Genomic DNA, 14,398 nt, shown 5'->3' on the forward strand with positions numbered 1-14,398 from the left:
TTAACGCTATGCTAAAGTCAAAGTGCTACAAATTCCAAAAAGGAAAATAGGTTGTTTTAAAAATTTTATTTTTGTCTTTATCTAATATGGGTTAGGTGTTCTTCACCCTTACAAATCTGCAAGCATTTACGTTTATTTTTTCTACCGTTTTAGAGCTTCGCTCTCATGGTTGTTGTCATCCTTTTTTGTATAATAATAAGATTAACATGGCTGATAAATAAACTTATATTTCTCGGTCAAAGTATTATGAATTATAAATAAAAATTTAAAATAGAAATCAGTAGAAATACATATGTAGTTACATATGCAGAGACGTCGAAGCTTTTTATTTTGAGGGTATTATTATTGGGTAGGAAGGGCATCACATCCATCTTGGTTAGTCTTAGATAAACTATCAACTGGAAGTCCAAGATCTCTAGCTTTCCTGAAAAGAGAAGGCATAATTTTGTTTGAGTTAACACTTGTAATTTGTTGAACTGACCTTGATAATAGGTTAATAAGGTTGAAAATAGAGAGTCTTTTATTAAGGGATATTGCAATAGAAAAATACATCTAAATTAATTTCGTTTGGTTATCTGGGTACCAGAAACAACGCAACTTTACTTATTTTTGCTGGTTTTTAAGAGTTTTAGCACTAGCACAGAATGCCGCTGAATAGTTACTCTTACAGCAGACCAATCTGTTGAAAATCAATATTAACACTAGCAGACAATAAGGGTCAAAATGAACAAACGAAGATCATTTTGGCCTATAGAAATATGCTTTCATGCTTATTGCCTCTTGAGCATTAATAACCCCCTTAATTAATATTTGAATTAAATTGAAAATAAGGGTGGGTTGGTTAATTTTTTTCTATGCCTAATACCTGTGGCTAAACCTAAATCTGCGAGGCCAATACCTTGATTCCCTAATTCGCAAGGCTACCAAGTTCTTTGCGCAACAAGGTATTTCATGTGAAAGATCTTATATAGAAATAATTAAACAACTGAAATACTCACTGATAAGCGGTGTCTACAATTGATTGTACTGGCTTTTGGTCTCTGGTCAATACCCACAAAGATTCTAAATAAAAAAAAACAAAGAAACTTTTGAGTAATCAATTAACCCAGCATCTACTAAAGTGGTTTTGTTTCTTTAGAAAGGTCGCATTGACATGTCGTTAATTTTCAATACGTCTTTTTTGTGACGTATTTAAAGAAAATGACTTATTAATGTGGCCTTAACTGTTTTTTATTTGCCATTATTTTTCTTAAAAAAAGAAATTACAAATTAATGCCTGATTAAATATAAAAATTAAGGTTGTTTCAATACGTCATTTTGTATTTTTTCCACATATTAATATATATTGTATAATTACACATTCATGTCACAGTAAATAAAATAAATAATGTGGAATCAATACGTCCTTAATTTGTAATAAGTCATCTTTATCTATAATACAAAGTAGAACGATGTCTGTCTGTCCGTCTGTCCGTCTGACCGTCTGTCCGTCCGTCTGTCTGTCTGTCCCTTAAGATCTCGGTAACCACTGAACCGATCGGATTCTACTCTTCAGGGTATCTACCTATTGGTCCTGTGGTGGTTTTAAGCTATTTTCTCGGGGGGTGGGACACCCCCAACCCCCCCAAAAACCAAAAAATCCCCCCCCATTTTTTTTTTTTTTTTTTTTTTTTTTTTTGAAGGAGTTTCCATGGTCCTTTATGGTCTCTCGCAATAATTTTTTTTTATCACCTCTTGGGCAAAGCCCCTAGAGGCTAGGGGCGAAGCCGCTAGTTAATTAAATAATTTATTAATATATTTCATAGAATATACATATTAATGTTACAGTAAATGAAATAAATAATGTGGCATTTATACGTCCTTATTGTGTAATGTGTCATCTTGATTAGTTAAATAATTTTCAAGAAAATTTAGGAAATAAGGAAGAGTTCAGAAAAAATTCTGACATAATTATTTTTAAATTCTTTTTTCTTCTTAAAAACTAAAAGTTTGTAACATAAAAATAATATCAAGAAATCTATTATTTTTATTTTTGAAGTTAAATTTGTTTTATGAAAAGACAAAAATAATTTCTGAACTATGTCAGACCACTGATCATCATATAAATATTATTTTAGTATTTAGTCATAGTTAAACCCCTCAAACAAACATTACAATTTATTAATCTGTGTAAAGAATAAGATTTACTCAATAATAGAACTTCATTCGTAAATGTGATGAGAGAATGAGTTAAATGAATTTTAAAAACATTTTTCCTTCTCTTGTTGCATAATTTCGAAAGGAGATCATAATCGACGACAAATCATGAATTTAAGTTTTACAATGTTGAGGTAAGAAGTTAGCTTAAACAACTTAAGGGACTTTAATGAATTTCAATTGGTTTTATAACTTTAAAGGTAAGAGTTCTATTTTATATCAATCCTATTATATTAATAAGTAAACGTTTTTTGTCTGTCCCAAAGGATCTCGCTAACCGCTGAACCGATATTGTTCTCTTTTACAGTAAAGCTTCTTATAGGTCCTGGGAAGGTTTTTAACTATCTTTTGGGAGGATTCTACACCCCCCTCCCCCCCAAAAAAATATTTTTTAAAACTCTTTTGAAACTCAAATTTAAAATGGGATAAGGTCAACTTTTCCCCCTCCTACCAGTGCCCCTAGAGGCTTCTAACCAATCTGTTCCATGATATTTTGTCTGTTGGTCGGTTGGTTAGGCAATAAAAGGCAGAAATTTAGAAATATATAAAAAAAAGATTTTCTCGTTTCCTGATTAAGAGTGAGGTCTTATTTTTTTCCTGTGTACATATCTCATATTCAAGCATCTAGATTAATTGCAATTGTTATTAAAATAATCCATTTTTATTTAACTCAAATCAATTTCTAATTATTAATTAATTCTAATGATTTAATTCAAAAATATTTATTTGATTCAATAAGATAATTGTTTAATATTAAATCTAATATTTTATTGATACACATTAAATACCAATTTTGGCGGCCATATTGTTTTTTTTGACGTTTTACAGTAAAAAATGACGTTTTGATATGTCTTTATTTAAAATAATATGTCATTTAATATTTTTGTTATTTATATTTTTTAGTGACGTTTTTTCAGAGTTAAGGCCGCATTTTTAGGATTTAATAAAATATTATTATTTTTTAATTAATATTTAAATTATATTGTTAGTTTGGCGGCCATCTTGTTTTTCTGGACGTTTTAAAGGAAAAATTGACGTTTTAATGCGCCGTTATTTAAGATAACATGTCATTAAATTCAAAATATTGTTATTATTTATATTTTTTTTGTGACGTTTTTTTAAAGATAACGACGTATTTTTGGTACACAAAACGTCCTTTAAAAAAATATGAAACGTCATTTGTATAGTAATAAAAAAGTTACGTCATTAAGGACGTATTAATGCGACATGTTTCTTAAAATAATGCGATAAAAGTATATGCTGGGAATCAACCAAACTTAAAATCAATCTCCTATTAATTCAATTTAACACATATTACATTGTTTATATTGTTTATATACACACCCTTACTAGTGAACCATATTTATCTATCTATATCGTTTGATATATCTATCTATATAGTTGGATATATCTATGTATATATTTATAAAGTTGGATATTTCTATCTATCTATGTATATAGTTGGATATATCTATCTATTTTTATAGTTTGATATATCTATATATTTATATAGTTGGATATATCTATATATTTATATACTTGAATATATCTATCTATCTATATAATTGGATAAATCTATCTATCTATATAGTTGGATATATCTATCTATCTATCTATATAGTTGGATATATCTACCTATCTATATAGTTGGATATATCTATCTATCTTTATAGATGAATATATCTATCTATCTATATAGTTGAATATATCTATCTATCTATCTATATACTCACCCTTACTAGCAAACCATATCTTTGTACAAGAGTATACGAGAGAATAGGTAGAATAATCTGTATCTGCTACAATGTAATTGGCACGACCGTTCTGCCCTAATTTATTTGCAAAACCTGAATTAGAATTTATCAATATTAAAAAAGTTATTTTTTTCATCAAAATACATTCCTTTTAAGTTCTCATTTTGAATTTGCATTTAAATTTTTTTTTAATTATGCATTCATTTTTCTTCATTTTATTTATGAAGCTCTTTATAATGCCTGTACAAAAACTGATATATAACTACTGATAGGCCAATGCACAGACTAAATTACCAATGGGAGGTCAGTATACATTTTAATTGACTAATCGTAGGCCAGTATGACCTAATCTTTTATAGGCACTTTTAAAGCTTCTTTTATTATACCTATTATATTTGAAATATCAGAAAATGGCTTCTTATTTCATTACCATCTGTCAAAGTTGCTTGATGTCTGTCTGTCCGTCCGTCTGTCCATCCGTCTGTCCCTTAAGATCTCGGTAACCACTTAACCGATCGGATTCTACTCTTCAGGGAATATACCTACTGGTCCTGAGGCTATTTTCTTGGGGGTTGGGACACCCCCCCCCCCAATTTTTGTTTAGAATTTCTTGGCATATATTTTGCGAAATCACCATTTATTCACGAAAATTGGCGACTCATTCGCAATTTTTTTTTCAGCTAGGATTGGCGATTCCTTCGCAATTTTTTCGGCTGGGTAGGTAATAGAAGATGTAATGATTTCCATACTTACACAATTTTTTTATTTCCACTTTGGGCAAAGCCCCTAGAGGCTAGGGGGAAGCCGCTAGTTATATAAAAAGTAATAGTTTTTTAATTTAAAAAAATTGGCTTTTTTAATCTTTATCTTACTTGTAGAAAAATCCGTAAAGGAGACAATAAGTTCAGCCTTGTTGGGGTTGCTGGGATCCGCAGGGGTAGCCGTGCCAGATACTGATACATAGTTACTAAACCTGGATAATGATATATACAGAAAATTATTAAAAAAAAGATGTAAGTAGATAATTGATAAATTAACAGAATACCTAGAAATATCCTTATTATACTGAAAAGGATTAATTGTACTCACAAACTGTTAGATGTCAGGAAAATTGGGTTTGTTAAATAAGGAACTTAGATGCAGTAATGAGCTGGAAACCTAGTATTACTAACAAAAACTATGATGAAAGGTGCTTAAACATGCTTGCTCTCGTTTATGTGTGGTATTCGGCAACCGTGAGCCATGCCTATGGCACCCCTGACCGGGGTTCGGGGAAGGGCCAACGGCCCTCCCCCGAGTCCTGGGGAAGGGGTCTGCCGACCCCCGCCCTATGCCTAAAATTAATGATTGAATCTGACAGCCGTATTATGGTTAAGCTGCATTGTTAATTCCCCCCACCCTTTCCAGGGATGGGGGATCATTATTGCCCAAACTGACTATTGTATATGTATTATATTGCTTTTATTTATGATTATTTATTCCTATCTGTGTAACTATTGTTTGTTGTATATAGCTTTAGTAATCCTTAGACCTTCAATAAAGGGACAACTGAAATAGATGCTGTTTGTTATTTAGTGATTGTTAGAGAAGCGTAGCTTCTCTATAGTAAGGTGTCCACGTCTGTTCACACTGCCGTAGTCTAATTGAACTCTGGTGTCTGCCATTTATCCTCGGCGGATACCACATATGCACAGTCCCCTTTTCATTTATGTGCAAAACTCCTGCAGCTTTAAATCAAATCATACCATTCATTAACTTGTTCATTCTTAACTCCAATTTTTCCATCTTCCCTTTCTGTATAGTTGGCTCTTATACACTTGCCTCCAATCTAAATAGATAGATAGATAAATAAATAGATAGATAGATGGATATATAGATAGATTTAGATGTATAGCTGGCTCTTATACACTTTCCTCCAATCTAAATAGATAGATAGATAGATGGATAGATATACAGATATATGGATGTATAGATGGATATAGATGTATAGTTAGCTCTTATACACTTGCCTCCAATCTAAATAGATAGATAGATAGATGGATAGATATACAGATATATGGATGTATAGATGGATATAGATGTATAGTTAGCTCTTATACACTTGCCTCCAATCTAAATAGATAGATAGATAGATGGATAAACATACAGATAGATGGATGTATGGATGGATATAAATGTATAGCTGGCTCTTATACACTTCCCTCCAATCTAGATAGATAGATAGATAGATGGATAGATAGATAAATAGATGGATGTATGGATGGATATAGATGAATAGTTGTCTCTTATGCACTTTCCTCCAATCTAAATAGATAGATAGATAGATGTATAGATAGATAGATAGATGTATAGTTAGCTCTTAGATAGATAGATAAACATACAGATAGATGGATGTATAGATAGATATTGATGTATAGTTCGCTCTTATACACTTTCCTTCAATCTATGATTTGTATGAGTATAATACACCTCTGGATGATTTAAAATTTATCCTAAGTCTTAAAACCGCTGACGATTAGACATTCAATTGTATAGCTATTTGTAAATGGGAGTAAAAAATTTATTGAATCAGAACTATGACTTCATGGTGCTCCCAGGAAAGGCATTGAGAAGAATCAGGAACTTTTGACCGTTTAAAAAAAATCTCGTTCCTAGCCTGAGAAAATCTAAAAAACCTCTACAAATTGGACAATTCTCAATAAACCTTTAAAAAATGTGGTTTTTAAGTGATTTCTAAGGCTAGGAACTAGATATTTTGAAACGGACAAAAGTTCCTGATTAGGCTCCTCAAGGCCTTTCCAGGGAGCACTATGAAGCCATAGTTCTGATTCAAAAAAAATTTTTGAATGTCGTCTTTGCAAATTAATAAGTAATCAAATATATTTTTTAGTGGTCACGTTCTAAAACTCAATTTTTTAAAATTCTTTTTCAGTCAGAAATGATTTAAAGGTTAATTCTATCTGTTGCATATCCCCACTTTGTCTAATTCCGATATGAACCCGCCCTAATATAGATAGATAGATAGATTGACATACAGGCAGACACACAGATAGATGGATAGATAGATAGACAGACAGACACACAAACAGACAGATAGACAGACATTTAGACAATCTATAAAACACATACAGACAGACACAAAAACAGACAGATAGACAGACAAACTGACTGAATGATAGACAGGCAGACAACCTGAAAGATAGACAGACAGACATATATACATACATACATACAGACAGATAGATAGATAGATAGATAGATAGAAAGACAGACAGACAGACATACAGACAAATAGCCAGATAGGTATAGAATCTTACCTCGAAGAACTCAAACATATTAGAATATTCATACAGAAAGACAGACCGACAGACAGACAGACAGACAGATAGATAGATATAAAATCTTACCTCGAAGAACTCAAACATATTAGAGTATTCATACCAAACTCCAAGATAGCTAGTCACATTAAAGTTGTCAATACCTAAAAATAAATTCGACAACAAATAAGGAATGAAAATAAACCCCTAAATTGGTGCCCCAACAAAAGTTTTGGTGCAGTAGTACCCCCAACATTTTGTTGTCATCATTCAATTTCCATAGTTTAAAAAATTCAGATATAGTTATTATATACAGCTTTAATAAACCCAGTTTTGATAGCCCCGATGGGCAGAAGGTTTAGGCAAACAAAACTGGAACCCAGTAAAAGTGTCGGACTGATTATGACGTAAAAAAATAATTAGCCAATGAGAAGCCACTATAAATTTTACCATTGGTCAATAATGGCCTCTCATTGGCGAATTTTTTTTTGCGTCATAATCAGTCCGACACTATTACTGGGTTTACAAAACTGGTATTAATTTCATAATTTCATTTTTTACTCTTGGAAAATTTACTGTAATTAGATGTTATACATGATTTTCAAACATAGGTGAGAATCGGAGAATTTTATCGGTTTCGAATGCATACTGAAAAACCCTCTTCCCACCAAAAAACAACAATTACAACAAGAAGATTAGTAGTTTTACAATTGTTTCATTTTGTTATTGTTTACCTGAAACTTGTTTGCATGGTGCCAATGATATGAAAGCTGTACCAGAAGATATCAAAGCAGCCAATACTAACAATAAACTTGGCTTTGATATTCCAATCATTTTCTTAAAGAAGTTGATATTAAACAAATTTTTTACCAATCTGAATTCAAATTGCTAAAAAAAAATTAATTGTAGACTGAATTAATTTAAAATCTTATAATAAAAAATATTTTTTTAATGTTTTATCCTTAAAATCTCATAACAAGTATAATATCATCCATAAAACGAACATTAACACTTGTAGAGTGTCAGAATTGAATAATCCGAATAGAACTGTATAAGTCTAAACCAAATTGTAAGTAACTTTGATGCAGAACTGCTTAAATACATTATACTTGTAAGAAAATACTGACATTTTTATGAACTTGATTATAGAGTAGCTTAGCGTATAACATTGTACCTTTTGTCCTAGAAAAGAGTGTTCAAAAAAATCAGATTTGTTTGGAAAAGTTGTTGTCAAAAAAGTTAAAAATTCACATGTTTTAATGGCATACGGACATTATAGTAACGATTATATAGTTGTTACGCTTTCTAAATAATATCTAACTTATACAGGAATCATTATGCCAAGTTTGAAAACGATAAGACAGTTCAAACATGCATAAATTAACGATAAAGCTATCCGTCACGGTCGGAGGTGCGGAACCTTATTGTAGAAAAGCTTTGCCTTCAAAAATGCTGAAATATTTTATGTTAAATGTGCTTTATAAATAACAATAGTAAAGAAACATACACAGATGGAAAGTCGAAAATAACTGGGAAAAGTTGTGTTGACTGACTAAAACATTCAGCATGATGATGATCAATCTGTTTTAATATTTCAATTACTCATTTTACACAGGAATCAAAAGGGATAAGACAATTGCCGATAAATTGATGATCATCCCCCAATTTTGATAAACAAAACTAACCCTTCTTTAGATTACAACTAGTGGTTGAAACGTTTGGACACTCAACTTAGTGAACAAACAAACCAATCAAACTTCAATAAACGTCTCCAAAAATGTTATGCCAACGAATAAGAAAACGTTTGTATAAAACTTTGGGGGCTAGTGTAATAAACAGTCCAATGTCCCCTCCCTCCCTGCATTTTTCAGATGTTTATGTTTTACTGCTAGAGATAAATTAAATATATCAAATAGCATTTTATATTTGATAATATTCTGGAATATCAAAAATATTTCTATTTAATTTGGAAATCGAAACTATTCTGTAATTAGGATCTGTACGTACGTACGGTGGTACATATCGGCTAGATCTTTTCTTTAATTTTGGCATGTTCGAATTGTCCTGTCGATTTCAAACTTTAGGTGATAATTCCTGTGACAGTAAGGTACGACTTAGAAAGCATAGCAACTCTATAACCGTTACCAGAGTGTCTGTACGTCCATTTAAAACATTTTTTGTATGATATATTTATCCTATTCATCTGATGGAACAGTGATTCCTATGATAACAAAGTACAATGTTATAAGCAAAGTATACCTGTAACTAAGTCCTAAAATAGTAGGGATGTCCTTAAGGAGAAGCCTGTTTTCTATGAATTTATGTACATTTTTGACAATCTACAAGAGTTACTGTTCGTTTGTCTCTCATTCTGATTTTAAATCTTTGCTTTTATGGATGTTGACATCCTTGTTGTTTTAAAAGTAACACAAACTTATAATTTAAACACATTGTTGAAACATATAAAATTCATCAAATGTTTTCTATGATGATATTTGATGAAAAGGATACTTTTTGCAGGATATAAGTCACCATTTTATTTATTATATAAGGCAAATATTTTAATACATTAAAAAATAAACATAATATATCTAGATGGTCCATCTACCTCAAAATTCGTCAAAATTAAATAATAAATTCTATTTGGGTTTGTTATACACGCTTCTTTCTAATAATACCAGCGACGAAACTTTTTAAGGATATAATTTAAAAAAAACTAACTCTATACTAAGAAATTCAACTATTCATAGCTGACTTATGTTTTGTTCATAGCTGACAAATTATGTGAATGAAATAAAAAAACAAGGATGACAACATCCATAAGTAGCGAAGCACAAAAATTTGTGGATTGGAATACGTAGAAGTAGATTTAAAGTGTATTTATTAAAATCAAGAATAGATTCATTGGAGAAAATAAACACGAAACCTTGTTTTATTTTGTATGATGAAGACGGTTAAAGTAAATTACATACTAGATGCACATAACAATGGGGGAAAAAATTTGAAACTGTTAATGCAAAAAAGTTTTAAAATTGGACCAAAAATACCAAAGATATGGGGAAATATGTCAAACATATAAAAATAGCCAAAAACCTGCTAAAAGGCAGTTTGGCCGCCATTGTTTCTTTTCTTAAAACACCAGAAATTTAATGTTAACTGAAAAATTTTTGAAAATTGGACTATAAACACCAAAGATGTGGGTAAAAATGTGATAAATACAAAAACAGCCAAAAACCTGCAAAAAGGCAGTCTGACAGTCATTGTTGTTTTCTTCAAATGACAGGAAATTTAATTTTGATATCTTTAACTAAAAAAATTTCGAAAATCGGACCATAAACACCAAAGATATGGGGAAAAAATTGAAAAATATAAAAATAGCCAAAAACCTGCAAAAAGACAGTCTGACCGTCATTGTTGTTTTCTTCAAATGACGGGAAATTTAATTTTGATATCTTTAACTGAAAAAACTTTGAAAATCGGACAATAAACACCAAAGATATGGGGAAAATTTGGAAAATATAAAAAATAGCCTAAAACCTGCTAAAAAGCAGTCCGACCGCCATTGATGTTTTATAGTTAATTGTGCTCCTTAATGATGGGAATGTTGTCAAAAAGTTTCAGCTCTCTATCTTTTATAGGAGCCGAGAAAATCACGTTTCCCCCAATTCATTAATTACGGACGGACAGACGGACGGACGGACAGACGGACGGACAGACGGACGGACAGACTGACGGACGGACATTGTGAATTATAGAGTAGCTTCGCTACTAATAACCGCCCTTTCGCACTAAAACCTGTACACATTCAAACCAATAGTATAGCTGGTCTGTTCCTTCACTGTCTTCCTATTGGCTTATTTAGATAGTGTGTCTCTATGATATCTCTATTAGCTTCATCTAAGTTCTGTAGAATTTTATAATGGAATTTGATTTGTAATTAGTAAAAGAAGCATATAGTGGACTATATTTTAGGATGACCTTAATGCATTAATGGCAGACAGATTATCAGCTTGACCGGCTTATCATGCAGCGTATCCGCTCCTAGTAGTAGGGGTGATAAGTTCCAATCTCGCCTCAACACTACGTCATAACTGAAGACGTTAAAATGGTTCCTACTGCTGTTATGTTAGTTGCGCGACATTAATAGACAGATTAGGGGAAATTCATTTGCCCAAAGCAGGCACAACTCATTACCATACAGAGTAGAACTTTCAGATAAGTAGGACTTTAAGACAAAGTAATTAAAGGGTTATTTTTCTGTTAGATAAAAATTCCCCTACTATCCTATAGTAAGTGTAACGCATGCATCCCATTAAAAGTGTATGATGCACTGGATTCTGAAGATAACTGCTTGAAATCCCGCCAAAACGAAGTAATCAACTAGGTACCAGTCTTATAATATAATATCAGCACATTAGTTTGACAGGGAGTATTCACTGTATTAAACAAATAACAAGTGTTTTAAAATGACAATTCACCTCTTTGAAACATTATAACTATTTCAATAAAATGATACTACAATGACAAAAAAAAATTTTTTATTTAATACGTAAATGAATTTTTTTAAATGTACACTTTATTTTATAAAATTCCAATTCATACTTGGATAATCTTTTGCCGTTTTAAAGAAATAAATAGTAAAGCCATCCAGGTTCTAGCCAAAAATGTTGCTGTATAATTATAAATAAACAAGGATGACAACATCCATAAAAGCGAAGCACAGAAACGGTAGGACAAACGAACATTAACTTTTGTTGAGTGTCAGAACTGAATATACAAAATATGGAAATATAAGGTTTGACAAAATTATACGTAAATTTGTTGCAAAACTTCTTAAATATAGAATTCTGTTTAAGGACATACTGACATTTATAATACTTGATTATAGAGATGCTTTACTCATAATATTGTACCTTATTGTAATAGGAATCAGTAATAAAAAATCAGATCAATCGGATGATTTTATTAAAAGCGAAGCTTTTCTATAATTAGGGTCGGTCCGTCCGTACGTCCGTCCGTCCGTCCGTCCGTCCGTCCGTCCGTCCGAGATAGATAGCTTTTATTCGTTAATTTAGGCATGTTAGAATTGTCCTATCGATTTCAAACTTTGCATGATGATTCCTGTAGTAGTTAGGTACGATTTAGAAAGCGTAGCAACTCTATAATTTTTACCAGAATGTCCGTACGTCCATTTTAAACATGTTGATTTTTCTAATTTTTTAACAGCAAATTTTTATGTGATCTAATTATCCGTTTGATCTGATTTTTGGTATATTGATTCCTGGGACAACAAAGAACAATATTTTAAGCGAAGCAACGCTATAATCAAATCAAATAATATAAAAATGTAAGTGTGTCCATAAACTCAATAAACATTATCCTGGATCAAGAAGTTTTTCAACAAATTTACTTACAATTTTGCTTCGACTCTTATACTTTTATATTCTGATAATTCAGTTTAGACACTATACAAGTGTTAATGTCCGTTTGTCCTACCGTTTCAGTGCTTCGCTTTTATGGATGTTGTCATCCTTGTTACATAAAAAATTGTTATGAAAAGTAAAAAAATCAACATGTTTAAAATGGACGTACGGACATTTTGGTAACGATTATAGAGTTGCTATGCTTTCTAAATCGTACCTAACTACTACAGGAATCACCATGCAAAGTTTGAAATCGATAGGACAATTCTAACAATTAGGGTACAATTTACTCATACACAAAAAGTACAATTGCCAAAATTAAAGTTTATTTTTACAAATATGAGTACATTTTCTTATAAAATTGAAATTAGAATTATATGCATAGAGAGGTCAGGGTGTTCTTATTAGAATTTTCCTTGTCAATGTCATCTACTTAGCTGAAATAAAAGAATTATAAAAATACAATTATAAAATAAATAACCAACCCCCCCCACTGAAAAAAAATAAGTAGAATTATAACTGGTAACCCCCCCCCCCCTCATATAGACATTAAAAAATGCCCAAAGACCGAATTGAACCAGGGAGTAAGGGAGGGGACAATAGATCGAATATTCAATTATAAGGGGTTTCAAACCTTGGGTACCAGCTCAAAGTGTTCATGAAGGATTTAGCAAGATTTTGAGGACTTGGGTACTGGCGCGCGTTTGCCACTGATAGCAGACAAAAATCAATGAAAATAAATAACACAATTTTAACAAGCAGACAAAAAAAATAATAATTTAATAAAATTATTGCGGCTGGTTTGAACAAATATTTTTTCCCAAGAAAATGTCATTTCAAGTATAGAAACTCTACTGTGAAATTTATGTAATAAACAATCTAAGAACCCTAATGTATTATTTTGAATTTAGGTGGCAGTGAATAATATATGTGAAGGGTTGACAATTTTTCTAGTGATAATTACAGAATGTTTATTACATTGTGATGTACTGGTAATCTAATTTTCAAGTAAATGATTTTTTTCTTAGAACTAATTTTGTTCTAAATTAGATTACCATGATCACTTAACAATTTTTCTAAAATTTTCCGCACAAATCTTTTTTTCATTGCCTTTCAGCGAAAACTCTTAAATTGAATTAATTGTCTCTCCTCCCCTCCTTTACTCCCTTATAAACTCTTTTGTGGTTGCGTCAGTCAATAATAACAGTGCGTTCGAAGGTGCTTTGACTTTCGTGTCAGAACCTAAATTGGGACATAGTGAATTTTATTACCCTAGGTTAAGTAACTTCATTTCACTTTTCAATAAAATCTAAAATGCAACCATTAAAAATGGCCATGAATCAACTCACTTCAGGAGTGGTTTTATGAAGAATTTTATAAAAGCAAACTTGTTTAAAATTTTAAATAAATAATATTTGCTTTTCTTGTCATGATTATGCGTTAACTTCTAGGGGATGAAAATTGAGCTTGAAATTTTCAAATCTAATTTTCTCAAAAACGCTGCATTTTAGATTTTATTGAAAAGTGAAATAAAGTTACCTAACCTAGGGTAATGAAATGCACTATGTCCCAATTTAGGTTCTGACACAAAAGACAAAGCACCTTCATACGCATTGTGTAATGCTATGGGGAAACTTCTAGAGGCGAATTTTATCAGGATGGTAGAATTTTTTCTCCCTTATAATGTTGTAAACTACTTCTGGACATA

The 14,398-nt window shown here is 31.3% G+C and overlaps 1 protein-coding gene across 3 annotated transcripts; it reads right to left on the bottom strand.

Moving 5' to 3' along the window:
- Positions 1–211: 211 nt before the first annotated feature.
- On the bottom strand, positions 212–8,821 carry LOC145331675 (apolipoprotein D-like). 3 transcript variants are annotated; one of them, XM_080176458.1, is made up of 8 exons: positions 8,775–8,821; positions 8,002–8,104; positions 7,358–7,431; positions 5,696–5,778; positions 4,823–4,923; positions 3,930–4,043; positions 999–1,062; positions 212–424 (listed from the first exon to the last, which is right to left on the bottom strand). In XM_080176458.1, exons 2-8 carry the CDS (start codon positions 8,099–8,101, stop codon positions 343–345), a joined length of 618 nt encoding a protein of 205 aa, XP_080032584.1. In that variant the 5' UTR covers positions 8,102–8,104; positions 8,775–8,821; the 3' UTR covers positions 212–342. The 3 variants fall into 3 exon arrangements, with proteins under 3 accessions (XP_080032584.1, XP_080032583.1, XP_080032585.1); XM_080176457.1 differs by lacking the exon at positions 8,775–8,821 and having other exon boundaries at positions 8,002–8,151; XM_080176459.1 differs by lacking the exons at positions 7,358–7,431; positions 8,002–8,104; positions 8,775–8,821 and adding an exon at positions 7,268–7,295.
- Positions 8,822–14,398: the final 5,577 nt, after the last annotated feature.

Source organism: Acartia tonsa, chromosome 11 (assembly GCF_053477335.1).
Source record: "Acartia tonsa isolate MP-2025a chromosome 11, ASM5347733v1, whole genome shotgun sequence".
NCBI lineage: Eukaryota > Metazoa > Arthropoda > Copepoda > Calanoida > Acartiidae > Acartia > Acartia tonsa.

What these genes read in the sequence shown, in the direction of transcription:
- LOC145331675 (XM_080176458.1), bottom strand. Translation starts at nt 8,101, where the DNA reads ATGATTGGAATATCAAAGCCAAGTTTATTGTTAGTATTGGCTGCTTTG. An exon ending in AATGAACAAGTTAATGAATG is followed by an intron (nt 4,924 to 5,695) that starts GTATGATTTGAT and finishes ATCATTATCCAG; the next exon opens with GTTTAGTAACTATGTATCAG. An exon ending in ATTGTAGACACCGCTTATCA is followed by an intron (nt 425 to 998) that starts GTGAGTATTTCA and finishes TTCTCTTTTCAG; the next exon opens with GAAAGCTAGAGATCTTGGAC.